This window comes from Pantherophis guttatus, chromosome 3, assembly GCF_059756535.1.
Source record: "Pantherophis guttatus breed Tessera chromosome 3, ASM5975653v1, whole genome shotgun sequence".
NCBI classification, from domain to species: domain Eukaryota; kingdom Metazoa; phylum Chordata; class Lepidosauria; order Squamata; family Colubridae; genus Pantherophis; species Pantherophis guttatus.
Genome location: NC_142065.1, coordinates 208634083 through 208653322, shown reverse-complemented (window position 1 = coordinate 208653322; position 19240 = coordinate 208634083). Strand labels below are relative to the sequence as shown.

The 19240-nt window shown below is 39.0% G+C and overlaps 1 protein-coding gene across 1 annotated transcript; it reads right to left on the bottom strand.

Moving 5' to 3' along the window:
* Window positions 1-1829: 1829 nt before the first annotated feature.
* Window positions 1830-4898, bottom strand: LOC132709916 (proto-oncogene Mas-like). Its single transcript, XM_060684973.2, has 2 exons — window positions 4812-4898; window positions 1830-3562 (listed from the first exon to the last, which is right to left on the bottom strand). Exon 2 carries the CDS (start codon window positions 3517-3519, stop codon window positions 2575-2577), a length of 945 nt encoding a protein of 314 aa, XP_060540956.2. The 5' UTR covers window positions 3520-3562; window positions 4812-4898; the 3' UTR covers window positions 1830-2574.
* Between the last annotated feature and the right edge of the window lie 14342 nt (window positions 4899-19240).

Below are 19240 nucleotides of genomic sequence, written 5' to 3'. Positions count from 1 at the left end.
CATGACTCAGAAGTAACAAACAACATCCACACTAATTGGCATCTCATAAAACAGCATTTAAAAACCAGTGTTCTGACAGACAAGCACAATGCAAAGTGCACTGACGATGTCTCCTTGAATGGTGATGAAATGTTTGCAACCAAATTGCTAAGCTCGGAGCTCAAGCCAACAGCCCAACTACCAAGGCACACTTTTTTATGGTATGGTAAGAACAAAATTCATAGCTATTTTCAAAGACATTGTGTAAGTAATGCTCTATTTTTAGAATGGGAAAAGGTGAAAGCAAAAAACTATATGAAAATACCAGGATGCCAGAGCTATCCAGGCTGCACTATAATTTAACACCAGCTGTCTACAATTAAAGTAAGTTCAAATCTTGCCAGGCTCAAGGTTGACTCAGCCTTCCATCCTTTCTAAGGTAGGTAAATTGAGGACCCAGTTTGTGGGGGCAATAAACTGACTTTGTATAAAATATACAAAAGTATGAAGGCTATTGCTTAACGCACTGTAAGCCGCCCTGAGTCTCCGGAGAAGGGCGGCATATAAATCAAAATAAAATAAAATAAAAATAAATAAAAAATAAACAATAAACAATGGAAGAATTTGTTCTCCCTAATCTAGTGAATCTGGAGAAAATTTTAACATATAAAGATATCTTAAAGGGAAACTAGAATCTAAATAAGAATTACAGAAATGGGGTGTTGATTTATCATGGTGGCCACAAATGCAAATGCAAGTGAGATAGAAGAAAGATGTTAAGACTGGTTTTTATAACGAGCAAACAACATTTGATCAAATATTGTTAACGATGGATGAAAAGTTAATTAAGAAATTATACAATTTTCTATTAAGCCTAAAAATGGAAGATGAACAGGTAAAATGGCAAAGTTTTTGGGATATACCATAGAATTAGATCATTGGCAAAAGCTCTGGGAAAGAAACTATAAATTGATGATGGCAACTACATATAAAGAAAACCTGTACAAAATGTTTTATAAGTGGCACTTACCACTGGCTAGATTAGCTCAAATTTTTAAAAACATGCCCACTAAATGTTGAAAATGTAATCAAACACTGGGTACATATTATCACATGTGGTGGATATGTCCAAAAGCAAAAAATATTGGACAAAAATACAGACATGATTAGAAAACATGTTAAGGCAGCATATCGACTATAAGCCAGAATTATTTTTGCTAGGCATATTACCAGATAAATAATAAAGGGAGTGTATATTTAATATTACATGTTTTGACAGCAGCAAGAATTGTATTTGTGCAACACTGGAAAAATGAGGAAATATCCACAGAAGAAGAAATAATTAAAAAAATATTAGACTGTGCAGAAATTGATAGACTAACACTGAAGATAAAAGAAAAAAAAGACAGAATATTTTTGAACTTGGGACTTGTATTATCAATGGTTGGATAATAGGAGCCTTGGTGGCACAGCAGACTAAAGTGCTGTTAAGTAGCACTTAGCTGCCAGCTGCTTGCAATTACTGCAATTACTGCGAGTTCAAATCTCACCAGGCTCAAGGTTGACTCAGCCTTCCATCCTTCCGAGATAGGTAAAATGAGGACCTGGATTGTGGGGGCAATAAGCTGACTTTGTATAAAAAAGAACACCACTTAGGGGGGGCCAAAAGCATACAAAAGTATGACGGCTATTGCTTAACACATTGTAAGCCACCCTGAGTCTCCAGAGAAGGGCGGCATATAAATCGAACCAATAAATAAACAATAAATAAATAAATAAAGGTAGAGTTTAATATTGTTATGTAAACAAATTGACTCAGACAGTACACTAACCACTTATTGTACATAAAGAGAAAATATATAAATAAATAATAATTTAAAGAAAACCAGCAGCCCAACTATCAACCTGAGCTACTAATATTCAAACATTTCAATCACAATATATATACATATGTAGGAAGAGAGGCCAGTTTATAGTTATTACCACTTGAAAATGTTTTCAGTCTGATACTTTTCCGCTGGAATCATACAACTTTTTTCATTAAAATGCGATTTCATAAGATCTTGCTGTATCACTTGTCCTCTTTTTGATACAGTTGATTTGACGAATCCTGGTCTCGTGGAGTTACAGATATAGGATTCTCCAGATAGAGTTGAGCTAGAATTCCATTATCTTTCACCATTAGTCATATACCTGATAGAACCTAAGACATTTTGAAGGCTACATGTGTCCATCCTTGGCTTGGCCTTTCTATGATGAATGCCTTGAAAAGTGTGAATGTCCACTTTGAAAATTCTCAACAATGGTCCTACTGGCTAGACATCGAAGTTCAAAGATAGAATTGAAGGCCACTCAGGTCAGGGAAGGCTGAACCTAAAGCAAGCTAATTAATCATCAGGTTGGAGATACTAGGTAATTAGGTTACTTGAAAAATATTTTGATATTGCACAAAGATAATTGTCTGCACAAATTGTGGATTCATGCACAAATTAATCAGGATAGAGATCAGTTTCCATTAAATAAAAAAGGAAATTATGGGCTTGCTTGGAAATAAATAATTGTATCTTATGAATGACAATGATGAAATTAAAGAGTTCAGATCTTGGAACCTTCTGAAGTTTCCATTTGATCACTAGAATTTTCTTCCTCCTTGAAAACTTTCTGAAGCAAATCTTTGATGTTTCGCTGAGTTTTACCCTTCTGTCTCCCCACTAGATAATAGATCAGAGGGTTAATGCTGCTATTGATACAGGTACATAAGTAGCCATAATGTACAAGGTTGGGATGTATATATTTGAAAACATATAGAATAAAATAAAAGGCATTTAGTGGAAAAGCCAAGACTAAAAAGAAGAAAAGCGTGAGCAAAACAGCTGTCAAAAGCTTCCTCCGCCTTTGGATTTTGGATAGGAAGTAGATTTTGACAAATAATACCACACTGGAGATGGTCATAAGTGGGAGACAAAGCACAGAGTTAACGATGAACTGATACATCAGGGTATAACTGTTTCCAAATCCATCAACTGCTATAATTGTAAAATGAATGGAAGAGAGGATGAAGGAAATGGCCCAGATGACAGCACACACAGTAGTGAACAGGTGCACTGGCCGGTGGCATCGATACCAAATTGGGAAAAGGACCGAAACACACCTGTCGATGCTGATGACGGTCAGGAGAAATTGCCCCGTACTGTACATTAACAGCAAGCCCGTTTGGAAGAGTTCATAGGGAAAGTCACAGTACAAATGTGTAAAAAGCCAGTGGATTTTGATAATCAGCTCAAAGGTGAGAAAACCAAAGTCCGCAACAGAGAGGTTGATAATATAAATGGCAAAAGTGTTCCTCTTCACGGAGGAGCCCAGCAGCCAGATCACGAGGCCGTTGCCCAACATTCCCAACACACAAAAAAGCACAGTGAAGATTGCAAAAATAAGCACTTCTTCATTTATGCCGGAATCGTAACAGGTTCTGTTTTTGCCAGTGGATGTTGCATTGATTTGTGGTAAGAAAGTGAAAGGAGAGGGGGATGCTATATCCATTCTGCTCCAGTCTTTTCTCTTCCTTCTATGCCTGCAGGTACTCCTATTGGAACAAAAGACAAAACAGTTGGCATTAGGCTTAGTCGCTAAAACTGCATATTGCAAGGCAGTCTCTAGATTAGCAGTCCCATCCTCACAATTACCATGGAAGGATGCAGTTTGTATGGTTGGAATAAAGGTGATGATCTGGACTTGCTTATCTGATTAAAAAGTGTTATGTGAACATCTTAGGATGGGTAGTGGAGGTCACTATGGATCATCTAGGTCCTATCTGGTGTACTCATGAAATATGGAAGATTGTGACTTTAAATAGTAAGCAACATGGATTAATAAATGGGAAGGAAAGAAGGGAGGGAGGGAGGGAGGGAGGGAGGGAGGGAATTTGGCTTTGTTAAACTAAAAGAAAGGGGAAAATGTACAAAATAAAAAATGAAGATGCTCTAAACTTCTGGAGTTGATCTATGGGATAGGACCAAAAAAAGTGTGCATTGTATTTTACTAATAAAAATGAATCAAATACAGAATGCGTACATTAGGAGAAGGCTCACTCAAAACATGTAAAATGTTTGCGTGATGACGATGATGATCATCCTCATCATGGATTGCATGGGTTAAAAAGCAATCTCAGTCTGAATATGAAATGGGGTTGATAGAATCTGAGGTGGGAAAAAGAAGAAATGGCAGGAAATAATAATTTTTTAAAAAACATCCTATTCTCTCTGCCTGTTAGGAAACAGGGCAGCAATTTTGTAAAGGATTGATCTCATCAGGCTAATTATCCCATAAAGCACCTCTATTCAGTGGAAATATGGAAATATTACCAGGATGAACAGGTAATATTCAGACGTCAATAACTGGCATCATTTTATTTATTTATTTATTTATTTATTTATTTATTTATTTATTTATTTATTTATTTATTTATTTATTTAATTTGTATACCACCCTTCTCCAACAGGACTCAGGGCGGTGAACAGTCACGGTAAAAACACAACATATAAAATTTAAAAGCAATTTAAAAAACATTAAATAATTTTGGCCATCAATTTAAAATAACCCAGTTAAAACCAATTATAAATTTAAAACTATAAGGACCCCACATTAAAGAGCTAATACAAAGGGAAGATGACAGACCAATACAAATCAAAGCCTTTAGTTATTCTGAAACAATTTAATCAAAAGGTATTCAAAGTGGCATACATCAAATTGTTTGGAGACAAAGCTGTATATAATGAAGGATTATAGATAGGAGAGAATTTAGCAGCAATATTTTTTTTCGATGAATGTCTTACCTTCTCTTTGAAGAAGACTATTCCTTCTAGATTAATGCAAGTCTTATTCCAAATAGCAAGATTTTTCTTTCTGATCTCAGTTCTGGTTTCAGAGGAGCTGTGACCACTCATTCATCTCTGAGCAGAAAATGTTACGGAATTGCTTTATATATGTTCAGGAGAGTTGGTGCAAAAGCAACACGCCCACCGCTGGGAGAGCTGGGTATCTTTTTTCGAAATCACGCTTGCCGGGAAATGAGGAACTTTTGGTAACAAACTCTGAAAGCATCATTATGAGGATGACTGTGCTAATATGTTGTTGTAGTTTTAAATCATAAATCATTGTGCATTTGTTTGATTCCATTTTAATTGTCGTATTAGTTAAAAGATGTTTGTTTGTTTAATTCAATTGTTGGAAGAGCCGAGGTGGCGCAGTGGTTAGAGTGCTGTACTGCAGCTCCTTTAGCTGACTGCTAGATCAGCAGATCAGCGGATCAAATCTCACCGGCTCAAGGTTGACTCAGCCTTTCATCCTTCCGAGGTGGGTAAAATGAGGAGCCAGATTGTTGGGGGGCAATATGCTATTTAGTATACTGTCGATTGTTGTAAGCCGCCCAGAGTCCTCGGAGAGTGGGCAGCATAGAAATATGAATAATAAATAAATAAATAAAAATAAATCTAGGAAAGAGTAGATATATTATCCGCCTAGCTGAATGCTGTTAAAGGATAATAAGTTATGCTATGCTACACTACGCTATGCTATGCTATTATACTATACTGGTAGTCCTCGACTTATAACAGTTCATTTAGTGACTGTTCAAAGTTACAATGACACTGAGAAAAATGACTTATGACTGTTTTTCACAGTTATGACCTTTGCTGCATCCCCATGAACATGTGATCAAAATTCAGATGCTTCACAACTGGTTCATACATATGACCACTGCTGTGTCCCAAGGTCCTGTGATCCCATTTTGTGACCTTCTCACAAGCAATGGGGAAGCCAGATTCACTTAACAACCTGTGTGACTAACTTAACAACTGCAGTGATTCACTTAACAGCTGAGGCAAGAAAGATCGTAAAATGGAGAAAAACTCACTTAACAAATGTCTCACTTAGCAACAGAAATTCTGGACTCAATTGTGGTTGTAAGTCAAGGACTACCTGAAATAATACACAATAGTAATAATACACAATGTAGCTATTGTGGGGGCACCTACGATCTGGAACGAGCTCCCCCCGGAGATACGGAGGATCCCGGATCTTCGCACCTTCCGTCGCGCGCTTAAAACATTTTTATTTCATCAAGCTGGCCTGGCTTAAATCATCTCCTCTTTTAAATTTAAATTTTAAACATAAATTTTTAATCTGTTTAATTATGGGGTATTTTAAAATTCAGCCTAAATTATTTAATCTGTTTTAATTTATTTTAGATTTTGTATTTCCTGTGTTTTATCTTCTGGCTGTTCACCGCCCTGAGTCGTTCGGGAGAAGGGCGGTATAGAAATTTAATAAAATAAATAAATAAATAAAATATTAGCACCTTTGTTATTACACCCAAGCTTCAGGCTCTGACATTTCCATTTAAGCCCAGATAAATATATACATACGGTTACATTCAAAATTGATCGCCAAGAATAGAGAAATCATATGAGTTCTTCCATCTGTCTTGATATCTGTCAGTGTATTTCCCCCTGTATTATATTCTTGTGTTGGAGATGGTTACCACAGAGATATCACAGAGAGATAACACAGAGGAAACCACAGAGATCGCAATCTCTGCCTGTAGTCAGAGATAACAATGAAAAACATCTACATTCAGAATGTCTGCCAAAAGGAGTTTCAGAGGTTGAGCAGTCTTGGGCCGCAGTTCTGGTAAACTTCAGCCTTATTAGAAAGAAAACTTTCACCAGACTTTGGATTGGTGAAACTTGGGATATGCTCTTATTAGAGAATTCCACAAGAGTGATTCAACACATGCATGTGTTTGCATGTGTGTACGCACGCACACGTGTATACACAAACACACCAGGGGTGGGTTCTACTTACCTTTACTACCGGTTTGCAACGGGATCGAACGCACGCACATGCTTAGCTCGCGCACGTGCCTTGCATGCGCAGATCACTGATGATGACATCCGGGGTGGTGGGGGGGGGCTCCCGCCAGTTTTACTACCGGTGAATTGGTCCAAACCGGGGACAACCCACCACTGAAACACACGTATCTTTCTAGCAATCTTTAGGACCAGCTTATAAAATTTGAGAAGTGGGATGGAATGTAGTCTGGATTCCCAGGACAAGGGGGTGCATTCAGAGGTGGGATTCACTTACCTTCCCTACTGGTTTGCAAATGTAAGTGCTTGCTGCCTTCCGCACATGCGCAGTTGCTCGCACATTACATCCAGGCAGGTGGGCAGAGCCTCCCGCAGTCACCACTACCGGACAGAACCCGAACCGGACAAAACCGGCTGAATCCCACCACTAGGTGCATTCCAGAAGAGAAAAAGACAATCACATTTAGATAATTCTTTGTCAGGCACAAAGAATCAGAACCATACGTTAAGTTGCAGAAGGTTTATTGCTTAAGCTTATACACAAAAATCTAGTGAATATTAAATTGGCACCAGATATGGGTTAATAGAATTTAAAAGGGGTTGGACTTAGACCATTTATGACAATGTAATGAATCTAGGCTGATGACTTGTTTTACTCTGCCACCCCAGCTCTGTCTGCTCTTTTCCTATACTTCAGTTTCAATTCATTATGATCAAAGATAAGCCAAAACTATGAAAGGAATTCATTCCTCCCTTTTCATATTTTGAGCATTTGTTTTGACACATGATTCTAAAATAACAATTCAAAGATTAAGGTCAGCAAGAGGAACAAGAGTGGGGAGTAGATTTGAAACATATGCTAAACGTATCCACATCTCATCTTATCTTGGCCTATAAGAATGGGATGATTTTTAAGAACAAGATAATTTGTACTTATTGTTTGAGTCATGTTATGTTATTTCTGTACAAATTGTGATTTTTTTTAAAATAAAAAAACTGCAGAACAATTAGTGTAAAATCTCTCTTTTTCTGTTTCATCCATGCTTTGGGTAAGATGCACATGTTCGTTTTAATGAAGCTTTATATCACTTTGAAGCTGGTTTGCAAAAGTGATGGAAGAGACTGTGTTATTTTACTTGCATTCTGCTTTCTCTGCCTTTGCTACAACTGATAAGGCACAATTTAAGTGATCAAATTGATCAACAGATCGATCAATCAATCTCATCATCTTTTCTTTCATCCCATACGTATTTAACTCTGAGTCATTAAACCTTTGGAAACCTTAGCCAGCACACCAGGATTGGGCTCTAAATTTTTTTACTACCGGTTCTGTGGGCGTGGCTTATTTTGTGGGCGTTGCTTGGAGTCATGTGACTAGGTGGCGTGGCTAGCTGGTCAGAGTCATTTCTGGAAGGTCCTCGCACTTACGACCAGTCCTCGCACTTACAACCCGACTCATTTGTTTGCTTTTAACACTGATCAGCTGTAGGACGGCCCTTTGAAGCCCTGCGGCAAGAGTTTAAACAGTTTTTTTCCCTCTAGTCATCAGCTGGGACTCAGGAGGCAGCAATAGATTGGGGGTGGGACCAAATAAAAGGTAAGAATAACGTGGGGGGTGGGGTGGGAGGGCGGGGGGGGAGAGAACCAGTTCGGTGACATCATATCGTCACCGCTACCGGCTCAGCCGAACTGGACCGAACTGGGAGGAACCCACCACTGCAGCACACATACTCAAAGCTGTTCTTTCCTTATTCCATATAAATTGTATGCTATTGTGTTCCACCGTGTCAATTTGTCATGCAGTTCAGGATCAAAATGCAATCCCAGAGGTGCTGTTTTAAGAGGTAACTGGACTTTTTGTTTTTTCTTTGAAGACTTTTCGCTTCTCATCCAAGAAAAACGGAATCTGTCATAGTACTGAAGAAATGACTGCTACAAGGCAGCAGCTTAGGCGACAGAACCAGTGGTGAAATCCACATTTGTTTACTATCGGTTCTGTGGGCATGGCTTGGTGGGCGTGGTGTGGCTTGGTGGGCGTGGCTTGGTGGGCAATCCAGAGGAAGGATACTGCAAAAGTATAGAGCCTTGGTAGTACAGTGGTCTAAAGCACCCTGTTATTAAGACCAGATGCCTGCAATTACTACAGGTTCGAATCTCGCTAGGCTCAAGGTTGACTCAGCCTTCCATCCTTTCTAAGGTAGGTAAATTGAGGACCCAGTTGTGGGGGCAATAAGCTGACTTTGTATAAATATACAAAAGGATGAAGGCTATTGCTTAGCGCATTGTAAGCCGCCCTGAGTCTCCGGAGAAGGGCGGCATATAAATCAATTTTTTTTTAAAAAAAATCTCCATTCCCTCCCCACTCCTGGGGGGAAGGATATTGCAAAATCCCCATTCCCACCCCACTCTGGGACCAGCCAGAGGTGGCATTTGCCGGTTCTCCAAACTACTCAAAATTTCCGCTACCAGTTCTCCAGAACCTGTCAGAACCTGCTGGATTTCACCCCTGGACAGAACCAACCTAAGCCCAGACCACATATGTGCCATGCTGGACTTCTGCCTGACCATCACCTATTTTAAATATAATGAAGGTTTATACAGACAAAAACACGGCTGTGCCATGGGTTCACCTGTGTCCCCCATTGTGGCCAATCTACATTAAAGAGATAGAAACCAAAGCCCTAGACTCCTTCACAGGAATTCCACCCACTCACTGGTAGAGGTATGTGGATGATACTTGGGTCAAGATCAAAACAGAGGAATTAGAAGCATTCACCAAAAAAACAATTGCTACCAACCTGACTTCCATTGAGGACCTGTATACTACATGAGTCAAAAAGAGGGCTGTGAAAATATCTACAGACCCCTCACATCCTGGACATAAATTGTTTCAACTCCTACCCTCAAAACGATGCTATAGAGCACTGCACACCAGAACAATTAGACACAAGGACAGTTTTTTCCCTAATGCCATCGCTCTTCTAAACAAATAATTCCCTCAACACTGTCAAACTATTTACTAAGCCTGCACTACTATTAATCTTCTCATCTTCTCATCGTTCCCATCACCCATCTCCTTCCACTTATGATTGTATGACTGTAATTTTGTTGCTTGTATCCTTACAATTTATATTGATATTGTTTCCTGATTGCTTATTTGTACCCTATGATTATCATTAAGTGTTGTACCTTATGATTCTTGATAAGAGTATCTTTTCTTTTATGTACACTGAGAGCATATACACCAAGAAAAATTCCTTGTGTGTCCAATCACACTTGGCCAATAAAAAATTCTATTCTATTCTATTCTATTCTATTCTATTCTATTCTATTCTATTCTATTCTATTCTATTCTATTCTATTCTATTCTATTCTATTCCATTCCATTCCATTCCATTCCATTCCATTCCATTCTATTCTATTCCATTCCATTCCATTCCATTCCATCCCATATTTTCTATTCTATTCTATTCTATTCTATTCTATTCTATTCTATTCTAGTCTAGTCTAGTCTAGTCTAGTCTAGTCTAGTCTAGTCTAGTCTAGTCTAGTCTAGTCTAGTCTAGTCTATTCTCAACTCTATGGACAGATACATCAAATTCACACAGAAAGATGTTCAGGAAAATAGTCTAGCCTTCCTGGACTATACAGTACAAATTAAGAAAGACGGAAGCCTTTACATTGAAGTTTACAGAAACCCACAAACTTGAAAAATCACCTTTGGGACAACCATGACCTGGATGATTAAGAACCTCCATAGATGATCAAAATGTAACTACTTAGCTATTAAAAATGAAATAGTCATAATGGCTTTCAAAGCAGGAAGCAACAATCTCCGTTTCATATACCTGGGCCCTAAAACATGCTAAGACTGCATGTTATACATTTGCTGTTCAAATAGGGACAAAGACCAAATTGATTGTAACAAGTCTTTGTCCAAATATATGGCATTTGAACTAAGGTGAACTTTTCCCACTATGCTGGTGAAGGAACTCCAAACGTAAGCATCGCTTCCTAAGCACAATGAAGCCATAGTGATGAAACATGCATCGTCATGTCATGATGCCAGCTCTGTCTTTTTGTACATCTGCCACAAAATGCAGTTACGTAAGGGGCAGCATTTGCAACATCCTGATAATGTTTCCTCACTCACCTCCCTCTGAAGGAACCCCTGTGCTGTCTTCTCCTTGGTTACACAGTTGATTGTTTGTACAAAGAAATGATTTTCAGTTAATTGATGGTAGCAAAAACTGAGTGATCAGAATATGGAAGAGTACATTTTTCCCCCATAAACTTTGCCAATTGTCCAGATCAATATTGTGCCCAAAATATTTACACTAGCAACTTCCTATAAGGAAAACCTCTTTAAGATATTCAATAGTTGGTACCTCCCCCCACCACCACAAGATTAGCACGAAGGAATAAGGGGAAATCCTCAATATGCTGAAAGTGTGGAGAGACCGTTGGGAATTACTACCACATGTGGTGGGAATGCCCAAAGGGGCAAAAATTTTGGAATTTACTAAAGAACTGGCTGGAAGAAATTTTGTCAACAAATATAGAAGTCAAACCGGAATTTTTCTTACTGGGAATTATAGAAAGAAAAAATAAGAAAGATACAAATTATTTATTACTGCATATGCTCTCAGTGGCACGAATAGCCTTCACTCAAAAATGGAAAGAGAAAGATATTCCAACTGAAGAGGAAATATTACTGAAAATCTTTAACTGCACAGAAATGGACAGACTCACTTTGGAACTCAAGGATAAAAGTGAAACTAAGTACTACAAAATCTGGGAACAATTTTATGATTGGATAGATAACAAGAGGGTAGCCAAGACAAATGTATAGTGTTAGAACAAAAATATAGATGTTATTATAGATAAATGTATGTTTAAGAGATAAATAAATATACAGAAATAAGAGAAAAAGTATTAATATCATATCATATTATGTTTAAATAATGAACAAAGCTTAAGAACTATATGTTTATAAGAGTACTAATATTACTGTATTACTAATATTACTGTAAAGTGATGGAAAATGTTTGGAACCAGTGATGTCATATCTATGTCCAATGTTTTTTTTTAAAATTTTGTTTTATTAATAAAAAAAATATTTTTAAAAAAAAGAACATGGAAGAGTAGCTTTTTCCCCTCTCTTTGTGTATAAAGTTTGATGATAAGAAAAATATTTTTTGCCTTCTGATCCTGGGAACCTCTTATTAATTTAATGCAAAAGCTATCCAGATCATGTAAATTCAAAAGTGGAGTGAGTTTTGAGATTTGGTTTATGGGGGAAGATAAACACAAGAGCATTTGGCAAGCAGGGTGCATGTGCATAAGTGGGCTGTATGCAAGGCTTAGGAGCAGTCATTTGCATGCTGGGAGTGTGCCCAGGTCTAAGGTTTAGCAAGGAGAGGAAGAGCAGGTCAAGAGAAGGTTGCATATACAGGAAGGTCACAGAGTGCGAAGTAAGGAAGCAGCAATGGCATGACAAAGAAGGACCGTGTTCAATGTGAGTTTTTGCATAACAATGAGAGAAGAACTCTGGTCCGTTTTCCAAGCTGGGATCATGTAAGAATAATACCAGACATGATGATTGAAAAGGTTGAATGTTTATTTGAGAGCATTTATTTGAGGCATTAAGAGTTGTTAACCTAATCTTGCATAGCTTCTTCTCCGGTAATATTGTACTGCTAACTAAGGCATACAAAACTTTTGCTAGACCAATTCTTGAATACAGCTCATCTGTCTGGAACCCACACTGCATATCGGACATTAATGCAATTGAATGAGTCCAGAGATATTTCACAAGAAGAGTCCTCCATTCCTCTAACCGCAACAGAATATCTTATGCCACCAGACTTGAAATTTTGGGTTTAGACAACTTAGAACTATGCCGTCTTCAGTCTAACCTAAGCGTAGTACATAAAATTATCTGCTACAACATCCTACCTGTCAATGACTACTTCAGCTTCAACCACAACAATACATAAGCACACAATAGATACAAACTTAAAGTGAACCGCTCCAAACTTGATTGCAGAAAATATGACTTCAGCAACAGAGTGGTCAATGCCTGGAATTTACTACCTGACTCTGTGGTTTCTTCCCCAACCCCCCCAAAACTTTAACCTTAGACTGACTACTGTCGATCTCACCCCATTCCTAAGAGGTATGTAAGGGGCATGCATAAGTGCATCAGTGTGTCTATCACCCCTGGCCTAATGTTCCCTTTTATTCGTATCCATTTCATGTATTCCTAATCATATTTATACTTATATCTGTTATCTAATACATACTTGACTAAAGAAAGAAAGAAAGAAAGAAAGAAAGAAAGAAAGAAAGAAAGAAAGAAAGAAAGAAAGAAAGAAAGAAAGAAAGAAAGAAAGAAAGAAAGAAAGACTACTTTGAAGTTTCCAGGTAGGGGGTATTTATAGAAAAAATGATTCTTCATGTGAATGTGTTGTGAAGTATTTATCTCTTCATACGTGCACAGCTCTGGTGGAGACATGATCTTATCTAAATCTTTCAGGATATCTTTCAGTATATGTGTACCTGTGGACTTTGGGGCATCCTTCCTTTGTGTTCTTAAACCCCTATATCTTAAAGGATTTGTTTGGTTTACTATTCTTTAAGAGGAATGGAGGCCTGTTGGTTTCAGCCTGGTTGTTAATTATCTCACAAATATATGTGTTCTTTGTCAAATTGCTTCCTCCTTGTTTAAATTGATTTCCTTCCTTAGTTTCTTTCCTTCCGAGTTTGCTAAGAGCCAAGGAAGGAACCAAAGTTGAGGTCAGAAGGTCAGAAAGTCCAGTGGAGATGAGTGGTCAGGAGCAAGCTGAGGTCAGGGACATAGTCAGAATCAGAGACAAAGAAAGAGAGGGTAGGATGCCTCCGCCTATTGAGAAATACTTTGGTCATTGCATCAATCCTCTTCCACATGAACGTGCTCAGCTGCAGCTTTTTTCCTGAAGGTGGTGGTAATGAGAAGGCGGCCAGACTACTTGGTTTGGAAGGAGCTTGTTGTTTATTTACAATGTGCTTGCTCTTACAAAAGGACAGTGGCATAGCACTGTGGTACTGGTCATCTACCCCATTGTCTGACACCTGCATTGGTTGAGGGGGGCCCTGGCGGCACCAGGTATGCGGAAGCCAAGAACTCCAGGGTGCCTCAATTCTCCAGCATGTCTCCTTGGACTGGAATGTGTGGAATGATGGATAGTATAATGGTATGTAGGAAAGACTTTGGGGGACCAGTCCAAGAGACGCCACTTAGGAAATTGTCATATAAAAGACAGCTAGATAGCTGTCAGCTAGACAGTGGACAAGGTAAGAGACTCAAAACAGGACCCTACCTAGTTTCTTGGACTGTAAAGGAGATGGCAGGAGAATTTTATTGGCAATATTCTATTAATGTAGTTTTGCAATAAAGTAGAATTAGCTTATCTGGTCATGTTTCTTGTCTGATCTGCCTAGTAAAGCTGATACCAATATTGGGGAAATGGGTGTTCCTTCTGAGCCTTTTTCTCTGCCCACTATGCCTCTGTGGGCTAAGCTGTCTCTAATCTGATTATTCCCTAGTAGATTGATTGATTGATTGTCTTACTTACTTATTTATAAAATTTATAGGTCACTCATCTTACCTCCAGGTAACTCTGGGCAGGTCTCTTTGCCCCATCTCCCAAGGTCTTTCCTACATACCATTCCAGGTGGATTTGTTTTCATTTTGTTTACACCCAATAAAGTGACTCACAATGATATTAAGCCACAGTAGGTTTGTGGATTAGAACCACAATCAACTGGATTGACACACTCCTCTCACGCATAAGCAGCAGTTCACCATATTTGTTCTACTCAACTTGCTAAGCCATAGAATGTGCATGATTTATGATTAAGTAGCTGTTCTTGGGAAAAAAAAAGATTAAGCGGGATCAGATCTGCTCAGTATTTGGATGGGAAGCCGTTAGGTTTAAGCAAGTAAAGGATTGAACTTGATTATATTTCACTGTGTTATTTCTGGGCTGGTCTCTAACAGGGAGAGATGCGCTAGAAAATAAGTTGACCCTCTCTTTGTGACAGCCTCTTAGATAGCAATAGCACTTAGACATATACCATTTCACAGTGCTTTTACAGCCCTCTCTAAGCGGTTTACAGAGTCAGCCTATTGCCCCCGACAATCTGGGTCCACATTTTACCCACCTTGGAAGGATGGAAGGCTGAATCAACCTTGAGCCTGGTGAGATTTGAATTGCAGGCAACTGGCAGTCAGCAGAAGTAGCCTGCAGTACTGCATTCTAACCACTGCACCACCGTGGCTCTTAATATTGGAAGAGTGCTATGTCATGTCACCCCTAGTCCTTTACATACCCAATTCCTGTAACTAATCTTCTTTTCTGATTCTTTCTTCACAGGGTTCACATTAAGATGCTAAGGCTGTTTTCTCATGTGTCACTCTGGGAATGAAATCTCCTTAAATTGTTGGGCTAGACCGAGTTCATGTGCTTCAGCTTGTAGTAAGTCCAATCTCTAAATTCTCCACTTTTGGTTTTTCCTTACCTAGAGTTTTTTTTAGTTTCATAAAGCTATTTCTTAACGCAGCCCAGAGCTTGTATCGTTGCCCAATTGCTGCACCATGCAATTAGAAGTGGGTTTGGGTGAGGCAAGACGTTATATTTCCCAAACCATTCACACATTCATCCATATAAGGGAACACGGCCACTTGTCTTGTCCAAGGCCTAACTTCCACATTTCCACAGATCATATTTATTTATTTTTATTTATTAATTTAATTTGTATATCGCCCTTCTCCCAGAAGGGACTCAGGGCAGTGAACAGCCAAAATTAAAAATACATACAATACAAAAGTTAAGATAATTAAAAAGAATTAAATCATTGGCTTCCCAATTTAAAACCCCCAAGTCTATAAAATTTAAAATCCCAATTAAGAACCATTTAGGCTAGGCCGGCTTGGTGGAATAAATAAGTCTTCAGGGCCTTACGGAAGGTATGGAGATCCGGGATCAGTCGTATTCCAGGAGGCAGCTCATTCCACAGGGCGGTTGCCCCACAGAGAAGGCTCTCCCCCTGGAGGCCGCCAGCCGACATTGCCTGACCGACGGCACCCTGAGGAGGCCCTTTCTGTGAGAGCATATTGGCCGGTGGGAGGTTATCAGTAGCAGCAGGCTACCAAATTTTAGGAATGAGCTTTAAGCTGGTATCATGAGAAGCGTCCTCCCTCCAGTTCACTAGCACAGCAATCAGTTGTGATGTTGGAACAAGCTTGCAATGCTTTGTAGGTATGTGTGTGGGGGCTTTCGTACAGAGATCTCTGTAATGGTAGTTTAATACTCTGACGATGTCAGCAGATGGCTGATGAAAGCTTAGTAAAATAAAATTTTAATTCTTTTAAAATTTTAAAATTTTAAGTTCCGGAGTTCGCAGTATGTCTGCTTCTTTCTTTACTAATATACCTGGAACTCGTATTTTTAGAATAGTTTGTAATATATATATATAATACCAAATTTTATATATACATATCACAAACAACTATATGACCTCTGAATAAAGCTAAAAATGCAAAAGCTCAACTTACTGTCGTTGAAGAAGACTCAACATTATCTCAAAACTCACCGTATTTTAATGTCTCCAAGTCACAAAATAAATGTGAATGTCACAAAGAAAGCCACCCCCAGCAAAATTCCATTTCCCATTTTATTTTATTTATTTATTTAATAAAATTTATAAAATTTATATTTTTACATTATATTTAATGTTGCTCTGTTCACTACACTCCCTGCTGATGACTAGCTGCATCTCCCACCATTCTTGGGAGCCACTTATTGGGAAGAGAGTGAAGTCCACCTTGGAAGAAATCAACTTGTGTTTTCGTGTTGGTATCAGCACTGTGCCTGCCCCGGATATTTGAAGTATTTTGGAATACTTCTTATCAACAATTCCCCTGCACCCCTTGCAGCTCCCAGTGCAATGTCAGCATTATATACCAGACATGGTGACACCCATATTGCAGATGGTGGGGAGCCAAAAGCCTCTCTTGATTCTTCTTCTGCTTTCAGATCTGCATTCTGGGTGCAGTGAAAGCAGAGCAAGCCACCTACTAGCATTGTGGTTTGCAGAAGCAACTTGTTGCTCCTTTGCCTGCTAGGACAAAGAGGCAAAGAGATGATCTTCTGTTCAGGCATGGCTTGTCTTCAGTTCATGTGTTGTGGCCCCCAGCGGCCAGCAGAGCTGGCAGCAGATTTGGACAGTGAGGAGATTGGGGAGGAACATGGGCCAGTCCTGGAGTCTGGGGAAGGCTCGGATGAGGGCTCTGAATAGGAGGCACAGAGGGGGCCAAGGCCATCTGATAGTTCTTTGCTGCCTCCGAAGTCTCAGGAGTCTGACATCAGCGAGACAGAAGAACAGCGTCAACCTGTTCCCAGTGTGCGCATGTGCAGAGCTGCCAGAAGACAGGAACAATTAAAAAAACAGGGTTGACTTGGGAGTAAGGCTTAGAGATGATTGCCCCCCCCCCGCCATAAGACATAAAAGAGAAGCGAAAGGGACGTGAGTTTTTGCAGGAAGCAATTAGTTCATCTGGAAAAGCTCTGGAAAAGCTCTGTTTGACTCTGTGCTAAGTTTGGCCTTGCCCTGCGTGTGGCAATTAGTTCTCTGGCAGCATTCCAAGGGAGATAAGGTGAGTGTTTGTAAACACTCCCCTGATAGACTGTTTGAGAAGCCTTTCAGACTGGGAATGACAATAATTCACAGCCGTTTGAATAAAAGAGGTTTGCCAGGACTAAGATTGTGTTGTGTACTTTATAAGGAAGATTAGATCAGAATATCATCTAGCATTCAGTTGCTGTACGTTCAACTATCTGTCAGATGTCCTATACCCTTTGTCCTGTGTAAACCAGACAGGAAACATGATTACATGAGCTACGGTAAATCTATTTTATTGTAGGGCTGCATTAACAGAAACTTCCACATCTGAAGGTTTAAACTTTTATTTTAACCATATAAAAGATAAAATATCATCAGCTTTTACTGGAAGAAAAAACAAAACTCCCCTTGGTGCAATTGAAGTTGCTTGAGGCTAAAATAATTTTGCTAAGCTTAAACGGGCTTAAGCATCTCTTTATTTCTGCAATTGTGATGCCTACGTAATTTAAATGAATTTTGAACACGAGACCCACAAAGCTTAGAATGTTTCATTTATTTCCCAAGGCAGGAAAATAGCCTTCTGTTGATATGAGAGCAGAAGCTTTCTTATATATGATAACCCAGAACCATTTAGGGATTTTATTTTACTGCTTTATTGATTAGCCTATAGGCCAGTGATGGTTAACCTTTTTGCCATCGCATGCCAAAAGCAGGGGGAGTGCAGGGGGATCGTGCATGCGGGTGCCCACATCCATAATTCTATGTGCCCCGCCCCCCTGTGCATGTGTGTGTGACCCACCTGCATTACCCCCGTTTTTGGCACGCAATGGCACAGTGGGCCTGGTAGGCCCGTTTTTTGCCCTCCCCAGGCTCCAGAGGCTTTGTAAGAGCCTGGGGAGGGTGAAAACAGCCTTCCCCACTCCCCCAGAGGCCCTCTGGAGGCCGGAAACAGCTGTTTCCCTACTTCCGGGGGCCCCAGAAGGCCCGAAAGTGGCTGGCCGGCTGAGTTTGCATGCCCACTGATATGACTATACATGCCATCACGGCTATAGGCCATATCAAAGCAGAAGTTTCAGATGCATATCACCCATAAAATCCTATACAAACTTTGTGCCTGACCATTTGATACCTACAACTTCTCTCTCAAGTTGAATAGGCAGCCATTGACATTATGGTACAATAAATATAATAAAATCAGAATGCCAAGTGGCTATTACCAACCTTCCTGCACCACTTGAAACCTTTAAAACTAACTTTATGGGTAGCCCCACATGATTCTAACATAGCAAGATTCATTTTCTCTGCATTGAGCCACAGCGAGTGAACCATATGGAAATTTTTTGTGTAAAATAGTCATTTGCACTTTCTCAAGAAAGCAAAAAGAAAAAGTTCAGAGCAACACCATGCTTTGTTGTTGCTAGCTCTTTAGGAGGAATATACTGAGTAAATAATGTTATTTTTTACCTTCTGTAAAAGAAGTTTAGCATTGTTTTAGTTGCAGTTGCTTCTGTGTCTGTCCTAATAATATGAAACCTTTAAATCTCATTTGTGCATGCACATACCTTAAAAGCTATAACAAATGGTTGAAATGCAATTGCTCTAAGTACAATATATGTATGTGTATGTATGTGTATATATATATATATATATATATATATATATATATATATATATATATATATATATATATATATATATATATATATATATATATATATATATATATATAT